The following is a 17712-nucleotide window of genomic DNA, read 5'->3' as shown; positions in this document are numbered from 1 at the left end:
TAACTTTAATTTGATATTTTTACTAATGCAAAAATCAAATATTATTATGGTTAGATTAGTCACGTATATTTTCACAATATCACTTTTTATTAGTTTACCCCCTCTGTTTTTAATTACTTGTTCTATTTCTCTTGGGCACATATGACGATGTTAATCTTTGATCAATAATATCATTAATTATCAATAATTTTAAATTATAACCATTGAGATGATTCCAACAAGTACCCACAAGACTATATTTTTTTCTTACGTATAAATCACAAACATTTAACAAAGTAGGACAAATGAATAATGCAAAAGTAGAAATGGAACAAGTATTTAAAAACGGAGGGAGTAATAGATTAAAAGTTAAAAATACTACTCCGTGAGACGTTTTTATATACACCCATGTGCACCGTACACCCAACTAACTCAAAGTTGATTTTTGCTCTTCATTTGATGGTTAAATGAAAAACAATCATCAAAATGAAAACATTTATTTAATTATCAAATGAAGAGCAAAAATCAACTTCAAGTTAGTTGGGTGTACGGTGCACCCGGATGTATATATCAAATTCTACTACTCCATAATGATTAATACCTGTCAAAATGATGCGTTAATTTAAATACAAATTGAGATATGCTTATGGCCTTTGTTAAGGACCGTAGAAGATACGTTACAACTAAAAATAATCTTACAAAAGATACAAAAATATATACTCGTTCTTTATTACCGGTGGAAAGTCAAAATCACTTGTCGATCAGTGAGTTTTGCCTGATCAAGGGCAACAACCCTTACCTTAAGCCTTCTCCCAAAAATATCTAATCTGAGGTGCAATTATCGAGAGAACAAAAAAAATATTTTATACTGATATAAGTTTTGGTGTCCTAAGTTTTTCCATACTTCCATTTCTTTCTCTCCGCCTCCTCTTTCATCTTTCTCTCTCTTCTTCACAGCTTCGAAAAAACTCAGAAACTCGCTCACTTCTTTCGATCCGTCGACGCCTTGTTTATGAGGTAATTTCCATCTTCCCTCCTTTTCATTTCCCCCCTTTTTCTCTGATTTTTTCTTCATTTTTATTTGGGGTTTTCCTTTTTCTAGATCTATTTTCTTCTTTTATTATTATAAGATAATTTTACGCAGTTTGTTTTATTTATTGATATATTAATCACTGCTCGATCGAGTATGGTCTGGTAATTTGATTGTGTTTTTTTAATTGGTTGAATTGTTTGATTGTTTAATTTTTGTGGGGATTGATTGATTTCCCCCTTTTCTTCAGCTAGGGTTTCTTTTGAATTGTGAATTTAGGGTTTTCTGTGTTATTTTCTTGAATTATCTGTTAATTTGATTGATTTTGTCTGATTAAATTTTAAGAAAGGTTGATTTCTGGGATTTGATTTTCTTGAATGGATTGATTATTAATTTTTTCTTTTGTTGTTGTTGTTGTTGCAGCTCGAAGGAGAGACCCACTCTAGGGTGAGTTTCATTATCTTTAATTTTAAATTTTAATTATTAGTTTGTTGTTGACAGTTGAGGTTTTTCATTTAAGGTGTCACTGTCTACTGAATCATAATGTTTGTAATTGATTAGGGTTTGTGTTATTTTTGATTTGGAGGAAGGGTTAGGTCAGGTGTATTAATTTATGATTATGTGAGCTTTCGCGATGTGATTGATTAAGTAATCGAACCTTTGACTGACCAGATATTTAAATGGGTATTATTATGAAAGTAATTGTTCATGTTTAATCACTCTACTCTATGCTGTATATTGGTCTTTTTGAGCTTCTGTTTTTTTAGTCTAGGTGTCTTGTTTACAATATTGTTGTCAGAGATGTTTTTTTGAAGTTTCTATTGGTGGTTTTGTGTGTAAATACTCATCCACTGATTTGGTTATCTTCTTTAGTGGTACGCGGATCAAGACCCGCAAACGGAATATCGCAGCTCCTCTGGACCCTGCAGCATTTTCAGATGCAGTGGTCCAGATATATTTGGATAATGCTGGTGATCTGGTAATTATATGCCCACATTTGCTCACCAGCTGCGTTTAAAATCTGACTAGACATTGCTATGAAAACGCACAGTGATCTAATACAATATCTACTATCTGCAGGAACTTATCGCAAAGAGCATTGAATCTTCAGAACTCGACTTTTCAAGATACGGGGATACTTTCTTTGAGGCAAGCATCTTATACTTACTACATGGTGATGGAGTTTAGTGCGAACATATCTATGCTATATTCTGCTATTTTGGGTTGTGTGCTTTACATAGGTATCAATGGCATGTCTTTACTTAGCCCTACCTATGGAAGTACCTTTAAGGCTGTTACTCTGTTGAGAAATGTTTCTTGCGTTAGTCATGCTTGCTTTCTCTTCCAAGTGGTAACTTCTAAATATGAGTAGAGCAATAGCTGATGTGTTTTGGAACTGAAAATAGACTTCATCCATTCAGTCTTTGTCTTGGCCATCAGTCACAACTCTTGTGAAATGAATAAAGAGATTTATTGCAGTGCAATCTACCTCTAGGGCGAAAGAAATAGGGGTGGGATGGAAACTCAGTATATTCATTCACCCTTATGCAATTCTGCCATGTAATGTAACACTAACAGCACCAAGGATCTTCTAGAAGTTCCATTTGTTTATCAACATGACCCTTCAGGACTTGGTACATGCTCTGGTCGCCCATGTTTCGTTTCAAATTACATCTGGTGCTCCTTTTTCTCCAATATGTTTGTTAAAAAAAAATAAATATGGATATTAAGGAACTGGTCCATATGATTACAATTTTATAAATGTAAATTAAGTACTTCCTATCATAAATCTATAAATTCTGCAAAAGTTTGGAATGGCCCAAAAAACGTTTGTTAACATTACATGATGTAGGTAGCATTGTTTTCTCAAGTTTTATTAGATGTGCACGATTTTTTGTTAAGCTGCAGGAGAAGGGGCAAGATGTATGCGCTCTTTTGTTTGGTTTAGGGGTTTATCTGTTGCTTTGTTTTCTGAGATGTTTATGAAGTGTTAGAAGTTGAGAATGAAACTCTTGTATTATCTCTGCCTTACACATGTCATTTGACTATTTCTTGATATTAATTGAATTCTTAGATCGCCAGTCCTGGACATTACGTATGCAATTTTAAGTTTGGGGCACTTTTTAAATTTTTTCACACTGCCCAGAATATAACAATTCTTATATGCAGGTTATCTTCACCGGGGGCCGCACACAGCCTGGAACAACCAAACCTGATGAGGGGGAGCGCCACACTTACTCTGTAATTCATTGTGAGCCCACACGTGAAGATATTTTGCCATCTGTATTCTTTATACAGAAGATTTTGCGCCGAAGGCCGTTCCTTATCAAGTACCTTGAAAATGTCATGCGAAGATTCTTACAGTCTTTGGAGCTTTTTGAAGACAATGAAAGGAAAAAATTGGCAATATTCACTGCTCTTACTTTCTCCCAGAAGCTGTCAGGTTTGCCACCAGAAACAGTGTTCCAACCCCTCCTCAAGGACAATCTCGTGGCAAAGGGGCTAGTTCTTACATTTTTGACAGAATTTTTTAAGGAGTTTCTTGTGGAAAACACACTAGATGACTTGATTGCACTCCTGAAGCGTGGTAAAGTTGAAGATAAACTTCTGGACTTTTTCCCATCTTCTAAGAGATCTCCTGAGGCCTTTTCTGAACACTTCACGTGAGTTCTCTCCTCTGTTTTTATGTTTTTTTTTTTTTTTTCCTTGCATTGAATGTTATTTTAGAAGTCTATGTTTCAGTATAGTATTAGTCACAACTTTGTCTTGTGTTTTCAAGCTTTGTAGTATACTGGTTTTCCATGGGTGTTACAGTTTAGTACTACAATTTTTTTTACATCAAGTTAGTCAGGCACTTGATATATATCAAATTGTGTTCTCCTACCTTTCCTTGCTGTCAATCTGATAGCTAATTCTCCTTTTTCAGAAAGGAAGGCCTTGTTCCATTGGTCCAGTACAATGAGAAAAAGTTATTTGAGCTGAAGCTGGCAGAAATGAAGTCTGCATTAACGACTCAGATAGCAGAGGAAGCTGATGTAGAAGAAGTGATTGAAACTGTGAAACATCACGTGAAAGAGTCTAAGCTTCCTGATATTGAGATTGTGCGCCTCTTATGGGATGTTATAATGGATGCTGTGCAGTGGTCTGGGAAAAATCAACAGCAGAATGCTAATACTGCATTGCGCCAGGTATGCTTTGGATTCACGCTCAATGCCTAAGCCTTATTATTTTAGGTTCTCACTTTGCTTTGAGCACATAAAATGATATTTACACATGGTCAGTTTTGTTGGGGTAAAATTGCAAAATTTGATTCCTATATTTTAAGTCCTTTTGCCCTTGAGGATTGTTGTTATTCTTGTTGAATACTGTTGGCGTAGTATCAGTGTTTGAGTTGTGAATTTTAGTTGTAATCTTATTATTGTTAATTAGCCCACTTGACAACTTGATCATAAAACTGAGGTTCTGGTCTTCCCCCTTCTAAATTATGATGTACTTATCTGTATTTACAAATCTGCATGAGATTAAATGCTTTATGTGGTAGATAATTATGGCCCCAAAATAGCATGATGTGCCTCTTGAAGCTACTCTATGTGCCTGCAATTAGTTCGCCGCTTTTGGTATCATCTTTATGATTTTAGCTTTAATAACACACTATTGTAATGGCGTACCAATGCGACTTTAAGCTTTCTCATCTGATGCAGTTATATTTCTAATCTGATAGGTCAAAACCTGGGCAAACCTCTTAAATTCCTACTGTACCAGTGGAAAGCTTGAATTAGAACTCATATACAAAGTCCAGATCCAATGCTATGAGGATGCTAAATTGATGAAATTGTTCCCAGAAATAGTCAGATCTTTGTATGACCAGGATGTGCTTGCAGAAGACACCATCTTGCACTGGTTCCGTAAAGGAACAAATCCCAAGGGAAGGTAAAGTTTTCAAATCAAGATCATAAAATTGAAGTGCTCTTTGATGTCTCTCACATCTGATTTCTGAATTTATTGCTGCTGATTCAGATCACTTGTTTGGTTACTTTGGTATTTGACATTCTTTTTTATTTCGGCATTTTCCAGGCAAACTTTTGTGAAGTCACTTGAGCCCTTTGTGACATGGCTGGAAGAGGCAGAGGAGGAAGAATGAACTCAGTATTATTGTAGGAGTTCCCCTATCTGTCCTTCAAGTTCTCTTTGTCCTTTAACGCTTTGTGCGCCCTTGCTAGGACCATGAAAATATTTGATGTTGTGTTTTTGAATTTCTGATGGCACAGATTTGAGTATTTGCAATAATCTTTCGTTTCCTATCTACCATGAGTTTGTTATACCCCATTGATGATTTGATCGGTTTTGTATCATGAAAAGGTTTTTAAAGCCGTCATTGCAGCAAATACGAAGTTCTTTTACATTTTTGTTAATGTCTTGGATCATTTGTTGTCTCAAGAATTGCTTGATTGGAGCTGGTAACATCATGTTCAATCCAATCAGTTTTGATATTCCTCTAAGACATGGAGTATCAGCTTTTGCCTGATTTGCATTACCTGAAGTGCTTGTTAGGGGTAAGAATGCGTTCATCATGTTCAATCCAATTATCTTAAAAAATCAGCATCATTTGCATTGCTTAAATATATACTTGTATATGCAAAATTCAAGTTGATTGATATTCCTACTTGTAGATGATTTTTTGATAGAGATGGGCGTTTATGTGATTATGTCTGCAATGCAAACCATTTACAATGTTTCTTCAGATATTAGCCATATATGGTCAAATGTTAATGACTAATTCTAGCCTTGCTAAGTTAAGAGTTAAGACAACAACTGGGTACTCAATTGTTGATTTTTTCACCTTTTGGGTACGCAATTTTTTTTTTTTCACCCTTTAGGTACTCTAACAAATTTTTGGGCCAACTAATTCACCCCTAACTCACCTTTAACCATACATAATTAAAATTTAAAAAAAAACATTAATTAATTCAACTATTTCATCATCCACAATTGGCCCAAAAATAAATAAATAAAATAAATAAATAAATATATAAATTGTGAAGAGCTGCTGCTTCATCCACTGTGTGATTCGGTCCACTGTTATCCATACAGCTTCCTAGTTGAAGAATTGCAAAATTAGAAACTCAGCCCAGATTGATGATTTTCAATAGAGATTGTATTTTAAAAAAAAAAAAAAAAAAAAAAAAAAGAAGAGGCCAAAGCAATAGCATACAAATCAATCGGGTATATAAAAACTTTATCCAATTGATGATTTTCAATAGAGATTGTAGCAATCTTTATAACAGACTTACGGTAGCTTGAATTTTGGGCGTTTCAAAATCAATAAAATCCTAATTTTTTACTCTAATTTCACCAATCAAACACTTATAAGCCAACAAAACCCATTAATTCAAATTCACTACTTTGCCACTCAAAAATCAAAAGCATAATCTTTACCTAGCATTAAAACCACTCTAATTGACACGCATAAACCCAACTATATGAAACCATTAATCCAAATCCACCAATTTACCTCTCGAAAACCAGCTAATCGAATCCATGATTCAAAAATGACCAAATATCCCAAACACATCAAAACCCATTATGAAAAATTCTGAAATCAACAACATTTACCCACAATCCAACAACATCACTCACATATAGCAGTAACATACAACATCACAAGCACAAATAATTCGACAAAACAAAAACAAATCACCATTTCAATTTCGTTATTAACCCACAAAACCAAAATCCCTAAATCGCAACAAAATGATAATCAATCGCCCAAACAAATTGAAATTTTTAACAAATTAACAACTACAAGGCTACGTAATCAAACATACCTCAAAAAATAGCTACAAATTTTGTTGTTTTCCCCAAAATTGGCCACAATCGAGCTCGTGTTCTTCACCAACCTCCGCTACAAATTTTTCAGAAAAAGGCAAGAATAGAGGAAAATGAAAAAGGGAGGAAGAGGAAGCAAACCATGGTTTTTTTTTGGGTGGGCCCACATGACTTAACCCGAGGTACTCAATTTTTAACCAAGGGTACTCAATTGTTTGGGTGATTTAATTTTTTTGGCCGAAAAACGGGTCAGAGTATCCAAACGGTGAAAAAAAACAATTGAGTACCCAAAAGGTGAAAAAATCAACAATTGAGTACCCAATTGTTGTCTTAACTCCTAAGTTAAAGGTACTTGAACAAAACGCCAAAAGATTCAAACGTATTTTAAATTTAGCTAATTTAATTAGTCACTCTTACATGCCTTAATAATTTATTTTTTTACTAGTCTAATCCTTTCTCCAAGGTCTCAATTAGGTTTTTCTCTTTTTGGTTAAACATTATGAATTTTGTGATCTTAAACTTTTCTTCTCTCCTCCTAACCAAGGACGGATCTAGAGAGTGGGGAGCCTAGGCTATGATCTTAAACTTTTCTTCTCTCCTCCTAACCAAGGACGGATCTAGAGAGTGGAGAGCGGGGAGTGATCGACCACTACTAGGTATTGGCTCCTTTGGTCCATACCTAGGGGCAAAAATGTACTTTTATACAAATATTTAGACAGTAATTCATTTTGTTACTATGCTGTAAAAAGATACCTCTCCTCTTTCCCCTTCTCTCTCCTCTTTCCTCCTCTCTCTCCCCTCTTTCTCCACCGGAATTCTCGCCGGAAAAACTTTTTTTTTTTTGAAATTCTCTCCTCTTTCCCTTTGTAATTCGAAGACCTTAAAGGCTACTTTTTATTTCGACTGGAATTTTCACCGGAAAACCAATTTGAAAACCTTTGAGTGAGAGGAGAGAGAAAATCACCATCAACATCTTCGTCTTCATCAAGTATAATGTTGGTGGGTTACTACACCGTCCTTACCACCACCACTATCGAATATGTAATGATAATACACAGCTCTACAATAGTAGTATGAAACCATATGATAACAGTATATAAATCAACCATAGTTGTATAAACAACATAATCAAACCCACAATAAATCATATACCCAGAATATATATATATATATATATATATATATATATACACTATGCAAGCTCAGAAAACAATTCAACAATAACAGTATACAAATAAAAATTAACAGTATACATGTTAATAATAACTGAGCACCGACAAACAATTAATGTCGTCATCTTCAACTCTTTCGCAATCCAAATTGTTTCGAACTTCGACAATTCCAAACAAAGAACTAACCGTTTTCATGGAGGAAGTCGTAAATTTACACTCCGGTGGTGAATTCATCGTCTCTTGTGACCAAAGTAACAAGATGTTTAAAGATCTAGAAAATCTTTCGCCGCCCTGCGATTATACTACCTTTTATCAACCATGAAATTTGCTACTCCGATTATACTACCTTTAATCAACCACAAAATGTGGATGAAAAGTAATGTAACTCCGGCAGAGAAGTGATTCCGGCAGTGAAGTATACTTCATAGTCTCTCTCCTCTATTTTTGGAATCACTTTTCCCTTTTTCATTTTATTTACATTAAAATTTACGACTTTAATAAATTTACATTTTATTTAACTCCGGCAGAGAAGTTCACTAAAATTTTAATATCTGGGTAAAATAAATTTTAGTGATTCATTTTATTTACATTAAAATTTTATTTGGATAATAATATTATATTGTGGTATGGATATGTACAACTCCATACCTGATAGTGGGTAATACTTACTCGTCCCAAGATTCAAAAAAGTATAATACTAAATATAATCCATTTTAGTGAACACCAAAAAAAAAAAAAAGACTTATATAATTCATTTTAGTTGCACTATAATAATTTGGAAATAACTTGAATGAGTTAATTGTGTTATTGTCCATTTAAAGTTTGGATTTCAAGATCAAGACCTAATTTTTTTGTTTTTTAATTGCTATTTTCATTGTTCAATGTTCAACCTGTTTTTTTTTTTGAGTCATTAAAGACCTGATCGGGAAATATAGGCATAAACTCTCAATTTGACACGCGTCTACTCTTTCTATGTATAATTAAATAATCTTTCTTCTTATTCTTTGTTGTAGAAATCTATGTAAATTCATTTATAATCGTCATTGAGCACTGCCTTATTGGCATAAACCTTCTTCAATTCTTGTTATTTACAAATAGAGTATTTTAAAATAAAAATGATATTGTGCAAGTTCAGAAGGTTACCATCAAATAAAATTCAATCAAAGCATTACAAAATAGCCATGTAAAGTCATAAAATTGTGTTAAACAAAAACTCAAGGTCCCATGGGAAAACATTTTCCATCAATTGAAATTTTGCAAAACTAGAGATTGTGATCTAATTTGCAAAATTTTCCTTTGTACAAATTATGTGATATGTATGATTTATTCCACAAAGACCAATATAACGAATTGTTCGGTTGTAATTGCATAATCACCAATTTTGTAGAGCCTTGAATTAGTATTGTCAGGATAAACAATCAATGTCTCTCAAAAAGATTGGAAACTTTAATACATGTTAAGTACAAGCAAATCTGTAAATACAATCCAAAACCATTGTAGTTGGATTAATGTTAAGTACTTCTCATTTTACTCGTATTTGTACAGTAGATTTTAATTTCAAATTGAACTGAAAACTCCAATCTATGTGATCCATACTGCTCCATATTGAGATAAGTGGAGCTGTAAAATACCCATTAAGTAAAATACAAGCTGAAAATCCACATTTAAAACCATATTGCGCGACTATAAATCTAAAGCATTGTAGGTAGAAAACGATCATGCAAAAGTGGCCAAATCACCGATAAGTAAGGAAATTTCAGTTCAAAAATCCAGAAAAGTTGATAATTTAATATAGAGCAAAATGCAGTTTACAATCAAAACCAGAATGGGGTGAAAGTTATACAGCATTGCCCTATGCCGCCTATGGTGAAGGGAAAGGGGTCAATTAAGACAACCTAACTACATCCCATTTACTAGCTCTAATCAGTAATCACATGTAATATGTACATACAGAAGAGAGCTGCCTTGAGCGAAACTGTTTCCAAAACTAAGTTAGTTAGTTGAGCAAATTCATTCTAACAGTCTAAACCCATCCAAGAAATTAAAGAGGGCGACTTTCTATAACAGCTTACTTGTACTGCAGATCATTTAATTTGACACGGGAGAAAACTGAGGATCCTTAATTTTTCTAAAAATGTTAAAGAATTGTTCACTATACTTCACAGCAAGTCGTCTGCATTCTGCAAGATCTTCCTGCTGTAGTTTATCCACTGACTTCTTCATTTGGCCGCTTGGATCCCCATCTATAAGAAATTTCGCCAGAGCAGACACACTGGAAGCAAGATACAAGTTTTAGGCAAAATAACAAGTTAAGTTTTTAATTGTTTATTTGATGGTGAAAAGTAGTATTCTAATGTTATAGCATGGTATGATCTTGTCATATTAAATGGAAGCACTAGTAAATGTGATGCAATTGCATGAAGACAAGAGAAACGTAAAAAAATGACTAATCGAATAATTCACATCAGAAAACCTACAATTATTTAAAATCCAATATATAGTAATAATTACCTGCTAATGTCACATTCCTCCAATCCTTTAGATAAGACAGACATTTGTAACCAATACAATGCACACACTGCCTTGGCACAAAGGTCATCATCCTGTTCGAAAGCACAGACTATATCATATTCCAGCTTATAATGAATCCTTTGCTTAAAATATGTCAGTAACTCTTTAGCCTGAGGGCTCAACCGATTATTGGATTTGGGGGTTCCATGATTATAATTACTGTCATTGCCATTCGAGAATCTAGGCAATGCCACCCTATCTCCTCTCCTGTGCTTTTGTATATATTTTTTTGGTGATGCCAATTTTTGCTTCTGAGAAGTGTTAAGTGCATGGTCACTTCTAGAAGCTGACAAAACAGCATGTGTTGGTTTCTGCTTGGATTGTTCACACATCACATTATTGAGTTTCTTCATCTTATGTATTGGGTGCCTTCGCTGCTCTAACAAACTCCCAGGACATCGTCCTTTGTCTTTGACACCGTTTTCATCATCACTGTCGATGATGATAGGGTCAGCAGACGTAGGCCTCTTGCTGCCAGAACCCACGTCATCTCTTGAAGTTTCAGTCTCAAAATCCAATTTCCTTTTGAGCCTTTCTGCAGCTGCCAGAGATTGCTTCAAACTGCATTTAGGTTCATTAATGCGTGCAACAAAAGCTGCATCTAGAATAAAAGAGAAACTATTAAAAGGAAAGTAAAGAAACATATTTCTATAACCACGTATAGTAAGATCACATAACTCTTCATAAGTTAAAGATATCGAATCATGGCTCTTCATAAATAAAAAGGATTAACAAAACAGACCAGTAAGTTAAGCAAATTATAGATTCCAGCAGGCTAAAACAGTCACTTGTTTGCTCAACTATATCAAAAGCACATTTCTAACATATAGTGATTCCAGATGCGACTTTTCACACTCATAGCAGGACCAAGATCCTCCCTCTTCAAATCGCCTAATGTACAATTTTTCATAATGAATTATCTATGCTAGCTCCTTTAACTAAGTAATCAATGAACTAGAATATTTCAACACTTCAGGTTTCTTTAGGCCTTGTCATACCTAGGTTGTTTCATGATCAAACTGCAAGAAAGCATTTTATGGTATCTCTCACTTAATTTCCATGAGTTCAATACGTGAAAATATAAAACAAAAAAGATATAAAACCAAATTTCACTGCATAATATAGGTCACATATGTAAATGAAAGTAATATATAGCAACACAATATTGATCGAATACAAATAGCATCATCGAAAGAGCATATACCTGCTTCCTGATGGATTCCATCTTTAGCCATTCCTGCATCGAGAGCCTTTATGATTCCAGAAAAAACTTTTCCAACAGGAGCATTTGCAAAATTTGCATCTCTCTCCAAATCTTTGCACATAAAAGTGAACATATCACCTTCAAGCTTCGAAAACAGCTCATTCACCTGCACCAAATTTGCTTTTAACATCATGTTCTTTATACCTAAACCCTCTTTCTCAAATTTCAGTTTTTCAATGTCTTCATTTCTCTCTTTCTCAATTTTTATTTTCTCTCTTTGTAATTTATCCACTAGGTCATCATTTTCTTTCTTAATTTCTATTTTCTCCCCTTGCAATTTATCAACTTTGTCTAAGAGCTTCTTAATCTTCTCATCCTTCTCTTCATTAGTTTTCTTTAGCTCTTCAACACGGGCATCATACTCAGCCTTACACTCCTCCAAATACGGATTTGACCCTCTCATGCCCTCAAATTCATCCCACCGCGCCTTAAGTAGGTCTTTAAGTAGCCTTTTCTTATCCTCATGCTCCTTACACAACTCCTCCATTTTCTCTACTTTCAATTTATAATATTCAAGCAAACGATCCTTATCTTTGATCTTTTCCCTACACCCCTCCACTTCAAAACCCAACTCCAACAATCTTTGATCTAATTCCCGCTTCCCCTCCTCCAATTTTTGAACCTCACCCTCCAAACTATCATACCTCTTAATGTAACACTCTTCTTTCTCCTTTGCCAAAGTAATAATATCCATTTTTAATTTCCTCAACAAATAATCCTTTTCACAAAAATCGCGCTTCCATCGAAAACATTCCTCCTCCATCACACAATACTTTATCTTCCAATCCCCAAGATCAGCCTCCAAAATGTCATTCCTCTCCCTCAAACTATTTACAATTTCCTCTTTCTCCTTCAACAAAACCTCCTCCCTGTCCTTCAACTCCTTTACTACTGCCTTATAATCGATATCGAAACACAATTGTCCCTCAGACAAAACAACATTAGAAATTGACTGATGTTGTGAAAGTGTGAAACCCCAGAACAATTACTGTTCCTGGGTGATTCTCTGTTCGAATCATCGCTCATTTTCTAGAATTTCTACTACCCACAACACAAAAATGACGGAATTCCACTAATTTAACATCAAAAATTCAACCCTAATGAGTAATTTCAATGAAATCTGCATGAAAGACAATAACTTTTCATCAAAATTCTATCAAAAAAAGTGTAAAATAAGTGCTATCAATACTCTAAACATGCAAAAATTCATGAGTACATACAAAATTCTAAGGAGGTTCAACCCCATAATTCAAGAACTCACCTTTTTGAGTTGAAATCAATCTGAATTTGCGTTGATTGTACACAACAAGAAGAAACACTGTAGACTGGAATTTTGGTTGACGTTGAAAAGGGAAGATTAAAAACGTTACTAGGCGGGTGGAGAAGAGAAAGGAGACATGAAGTGAAAATGAAAGGGCATTTGTCCAATTTTGTCACTGTTTTGTTGATGTATTTATATACAAATTTTTTAGGGAAATTCTCAATGGTAGCTATTTACTTTTGCACATTCACATTGGTAACAAAATATTTGGCTAATTCTCTCAAATAGCATTATTTTTTATTAGTTTCTCTGAATTGACAATATTTTTACATTAAGTAACTAATTAACTTAATTATATGATTTTTAAAAAAAAAATTAAAAAAGTTGTGCAATACTCTTCACCAGCCACCCCACACCACCGACTATCCACCGGAACCCATCACCACCAAGCTCGCCTAAACCCCTCCGAACCCACCCCCACGCTGCGACTAGCCACCAGAATCCATCACCACCAAGCTCGCCTCAAAGAACCCTGCGAACCCTCCACCAAGCTCGCCTAAACGGACCTGCGAACCCACCCCATGCCGCCGAATAGCCACCAAAGTCCACCACCAGAAAGATCGCCTAAACCCCTACAAACCCACCCACGCCGCCGATTTTCCACCAGAATCCACCACCACCAATTGCACCTGATGAAGATTGTCAATTGGGGAAAAATCGAAAACCCTTAAAATCTGAAATAAAAATTTCTAGGCTAATGAGGAATCAATTCAGCAGAGGAAAGGGGAAAGGAAAATGAAGGAAAGGGTGGGAGGTTCAGGTGAGTACAGTTGTATGAATATCGAAGGTGATGGTGGGTTCTGTTGGGTTAGCGGCGACGTGGGGTGGCTGGCAAAGAGGGGTCTGTACATTTTTTTTTTTTTGATAATTTTTTTTTACAAGATTGTTAATTAACTGTTAATTATTGTTTAATTAAGCTAATTAGTTACTAATTATAAAAAAAATGTCATAATAGAGAAACTAATAAATAATAATGCTATTTGGGAGAATTTGTGAAATATTTTGTTACCATTGAAAATGTGCAAAAGTTTATAGCTACCATTGAGAATTTCCCAATTTTTTATAAATACATGATTTTTGTAGTTCAATTCACAATCCTCACAAGTTACAATTGACAAGTGTTATGAGAGTGAGAAATAGATCAAGTGGTTAGAACTCTCCTTTCAATTTCAAATTTTTAGGTGATCTTGGGATTGATTCTCATCACCCGCCTTTGTGTCTAAATACCAAAATAAAATAACAATTGACAAGTGTTATAATTGTGCGTCATGTGGATGATAACTAGCTTATACTATAAGTTAAGATTTTGAGGTGTAATAGTGTTATATTTCAGGTGGGATCAAATCCCATCTACATCATATATGAAATATTATTTTTGCCGTTATTGGATAACAATGCATGTAAAAAATTTCCCGTTAAGAAAATGCACGTAAATATTTACGTGTAATGAAACGTGTATACTCGAATACCTAGACTACATGTCGGAGGAAAGGGATAATGGCGTAAACTATTATGTACACGTGAGGATCGATGTCGTATTATTTTGATAGCACGTCAGTATTAGATTTTATTATTTTGAATATACATAGATAACCCTCGGTTAATATATATCGTGGAGATAGAAAATCTTGGGTGGACCTGGTTCACAATAATATTATTGTAGACCTAAGGTTTATTCACACGTGACTGGCATTATATTCAATATAGTGCCCCTTATTTTTAACATAGTAACCTTTTTTAAAAATTTAAGTGACCTTTAATGTTATTATGAATTTAAAGTACGACATTATGTTGAATAGTGACCTAATTTTCACATAATGATTTTTATTATTCATATTGATCATTATATTAAAAATTTCATTAAAATAGTTAACCTTTTATAGCTTTTATAATGTCACACTAACTTTTATTTCAACATAATAACCTTTATTTTAATATAATGACCTATTTTTTTATTAATAAAACAATCATATTGTCTCTAAGGTTAATAGTCCACAATAAATTAGTGTGAACCAGGTCCATTTAAGAATTTATATCGTGCAAATACCATTAAGTATAAATGACGACAAAAATGAAACCAATATGTCAAAGTGGTGTATTATTAGATTTGTCTCAATATTTTCATTATATGATTTTTTTCATATAAATAAATATACTTAAAGTTGAAATATATGCATTTGGGAAACATAAACCCGCAATATACAGAGGACAGAGAAACTAAGGAGGTAAGTTTTGTATTTAATAAAAATTAATTGTTATCCAATGTATGAAAAAATCCATCAAATATCCTAAAATCTAAAAATTAATGTTTGATATCGAATTGATATCTTTCCAAATATATCATATTGTGTTCATATTCACAATTTATTTCATTCATTCAAAATAATTGATAGTTCTCTTAACATTTAATTTGTGAAAATAATAGGTGGAGACCATTAAATGAGTCATTAATCTATTAAATATTATTAAAACAGAGTATGCTGATATCACCACCGCCCATGTGTTGCTATCTTAATAAAAAAAAATTCGGCCTAAATGCAATGATGATGTCATTTTTTTTTTTGTAGAGCTATTATATTTACTATTTTTGAAATTTAATATATTAGAAGATTTTACATTACAACTAAAACCTATCAGATTATCGTAGGAAATTGAAACAATTTTAAATAGCTAACTAATAAATATCCTCTTATATTAAACTATGTATTAGAAGATGTTAAATAGATGTGATACTATATCAGAGCGATTTCCGTAAATAATGCTAAAATAAAAAATAATTCCGTGTGTACGTTGCTTTAAAAAATATTTCCCACCATACCGTCCATGTAGGCTCGGATTTTTGGTTCGTTTTTTGGCTATCAATAAACCGCTAATAAAGATTGCGGTTCTACACAAATTAGAACCGCTAATGGTATTAGAGGTTCTTTTAAAGAACCTCTAATACCATTAGCAGTTCTATTTGAAAAACCTGTAATGTTTAGAGGTTCTTTAAATAGAACCTCTAATGGTATTAGCGGTTATATTTGAAGAACCTCTAATACCATTAGCGGTTCTATTTGAAGAACCTGTAATGGTTAGAGGATCTTTAAATAGAACCTCTAATTGTATTAGCGGTTCTATTTGAAGAGCCTGTAATGGTTAGAGGATCTTTAAATAGAACCTTTAGCGGTTCCATTTGAAGAACCTAAACATTAAGCCTAATAAGTTAAGTATTTTAAGTATAAACCGCTAATGACATTAGCGGTTTTTTTTTTAAAAATCCGCTATTGTTACTAGCGGTTTATAGCCTCGGATTTTATAACCCTACACTAATCCTACGTGTATGGTATCACGAGAAATAGTTTTAAAATTGACATATATATAGAATATTTTTTATTTTAGCATTATTTACGGAAATCGCTCTACTATATCATAATTTTGATGAAAATAAAAACTTTTAAAATTACAAATATTTTTTACATGTAATACTTATTTATATTCATGTATAATAGCCATATTTTAACATGTATAAATTACAAATATGTTTTATATAAATCGTGAATCGCACGAATTTTAGTCTAGTGTAAAGTAAAGTTAGTGAATATACTCCCTCTATTTCAAAATGAATCACACAGTTTGGCTTTTGCATTAATTATATACACTACTTAAACTAATGTTGGTGCTTCATACAAATGGTTTCAATTATAATTTTCAAAAACCATTTTTTACTAATACTTATTAATTAATAATTAAAAATATTATTGGTCAAACTTCACGTTGACAAATCTGTTAGTCAAGTTGAAACATTTGTTATAGAGTAATTTATTAATTTATAATTTAAAATATTAAAAAGAAACAAGAGGCATGTGAGAGTAGGAAATTTATGGACCATAATAAGCATGATAAATATGAAGTGTAATACACATAAGGGGAAAAAAACCGGAGTATGAAGTGTAATATAAACGGCCCAAGGAACAAAATATGTCTATTATTTTGAAATAAAAAGAATATACTCCGTATTAATTATACTTCGTATAAGTGGTTGTTTGTTGCATCAATTTGGACATTCAAACTTTCTATAAAATACACTAGAGTTATGTTGTTTGGTTTAACAAGAAGGAAAAAAAAAAAAAAAAAAAAAAAAAAAAAAAAAAAAAAAAACTGCATAGGAACCGCCTTCTTCTTCCTCCCTTTTCAAGTGTTCAAACCCGATTTATCCTTTAGGCAAATTCGCATCTATGGCTCAATTATGGGTGGTTTGGAAATTTATATGCAAGTACATGAGACCTAAGTTGATTAACATGATCTGACTATCCGAGTGTGTATAAGAGCAAGATTAGCCCCAAAACTTGGATGTGACATCATTTTTGGTGATTTCTATTGAAAATGATGTTATTAAATTATTGTTAAGACTCACTAAGATTTGTCCAAATTTATCATTTTAGCCCTAAAACTCAAATATATGACAATTTTTTTTTTTTTTTTGTTTTGTTTTTTGCTCTAAGAAATTGCTAACAAAAAAACACACGTGGGATGGCCAAAAACAGCGTGGGAAAAACCGTTGACGGTT

The 17712-nt window shown here is 33.3% G+C and overlaps 2 protein-coding genes across 2 annotated transcripts; one reads left to right on the top strand and one right to left on the bottom strand.

Moving 5' to 3' along the window:
- The first annotated feature begins 860 nt into the window (after positions 1-860).
- LOC145574275 (uncharacterized) lies at positions 861-5421 on the top strand. The gene is made up of 8 exons (XM_081632028.1): positions 861-996; positions 1433-1456; positions 1883-1988; positions 2090-2158; positions 3179-3672; positions 3936-4197; positions 4731-4939; positions 5084-5421. The coding sequence occupies exons 1-8, from the start codon at positions 992-994 to the stop codon at positions 5148-5150; spliced, it is 1236 nt and encodes a 411-aa protein (XP_081488154.1). The 5' UTR covers positions 861-991; the 3' UTR covers positions 5151-5421.
- A 4558-nt stretch (positions 5422-9979) lies between these two features.
- LOC145575998 (uncharacterized) lies at positions 9980-13234 on the bottom strand. Its single transcript, XM_081633784.1, has 4 exons — positions 13104-13234; positions 11783-12962; positions 10519-11179; positions 9980-10279 (listed from the first exon to the last, which is right to left on the bottom strand). Exons 2-4 carry the CDS (start codon positions 12603-12605, stop codon positions 10096-10098), a joined length of 1668 nt encoding a protein of 555 aa, XP_081489910.1. The 5' UTR covers positions 12606-12962; positions 13104-13234; the 3' UTR covers positions 9980-10095.
- Positions 13235-17712: the final 4478 nt, after the last annotated feature.

This window comes from Chenopodium album, chromosome 13 (genome assembly GCF_948465745.1).
Source record: "Chenopodium album chromosome 13, dcCheAlbu1.1, whole genome shotgun sequence".
Lineage (NCBI taxonomy): Eukaryota > Viridiplantae > Streptophyta > Magnoliopsida > Caryophyllales > Amaranthaceae > Chenopodium > Chenopodium album.
The sequence above is the reverse complement of the archived record's forward strand: the minus strand, read 5'-3'. Positions and strand labels throughout refer to the sequence as shown.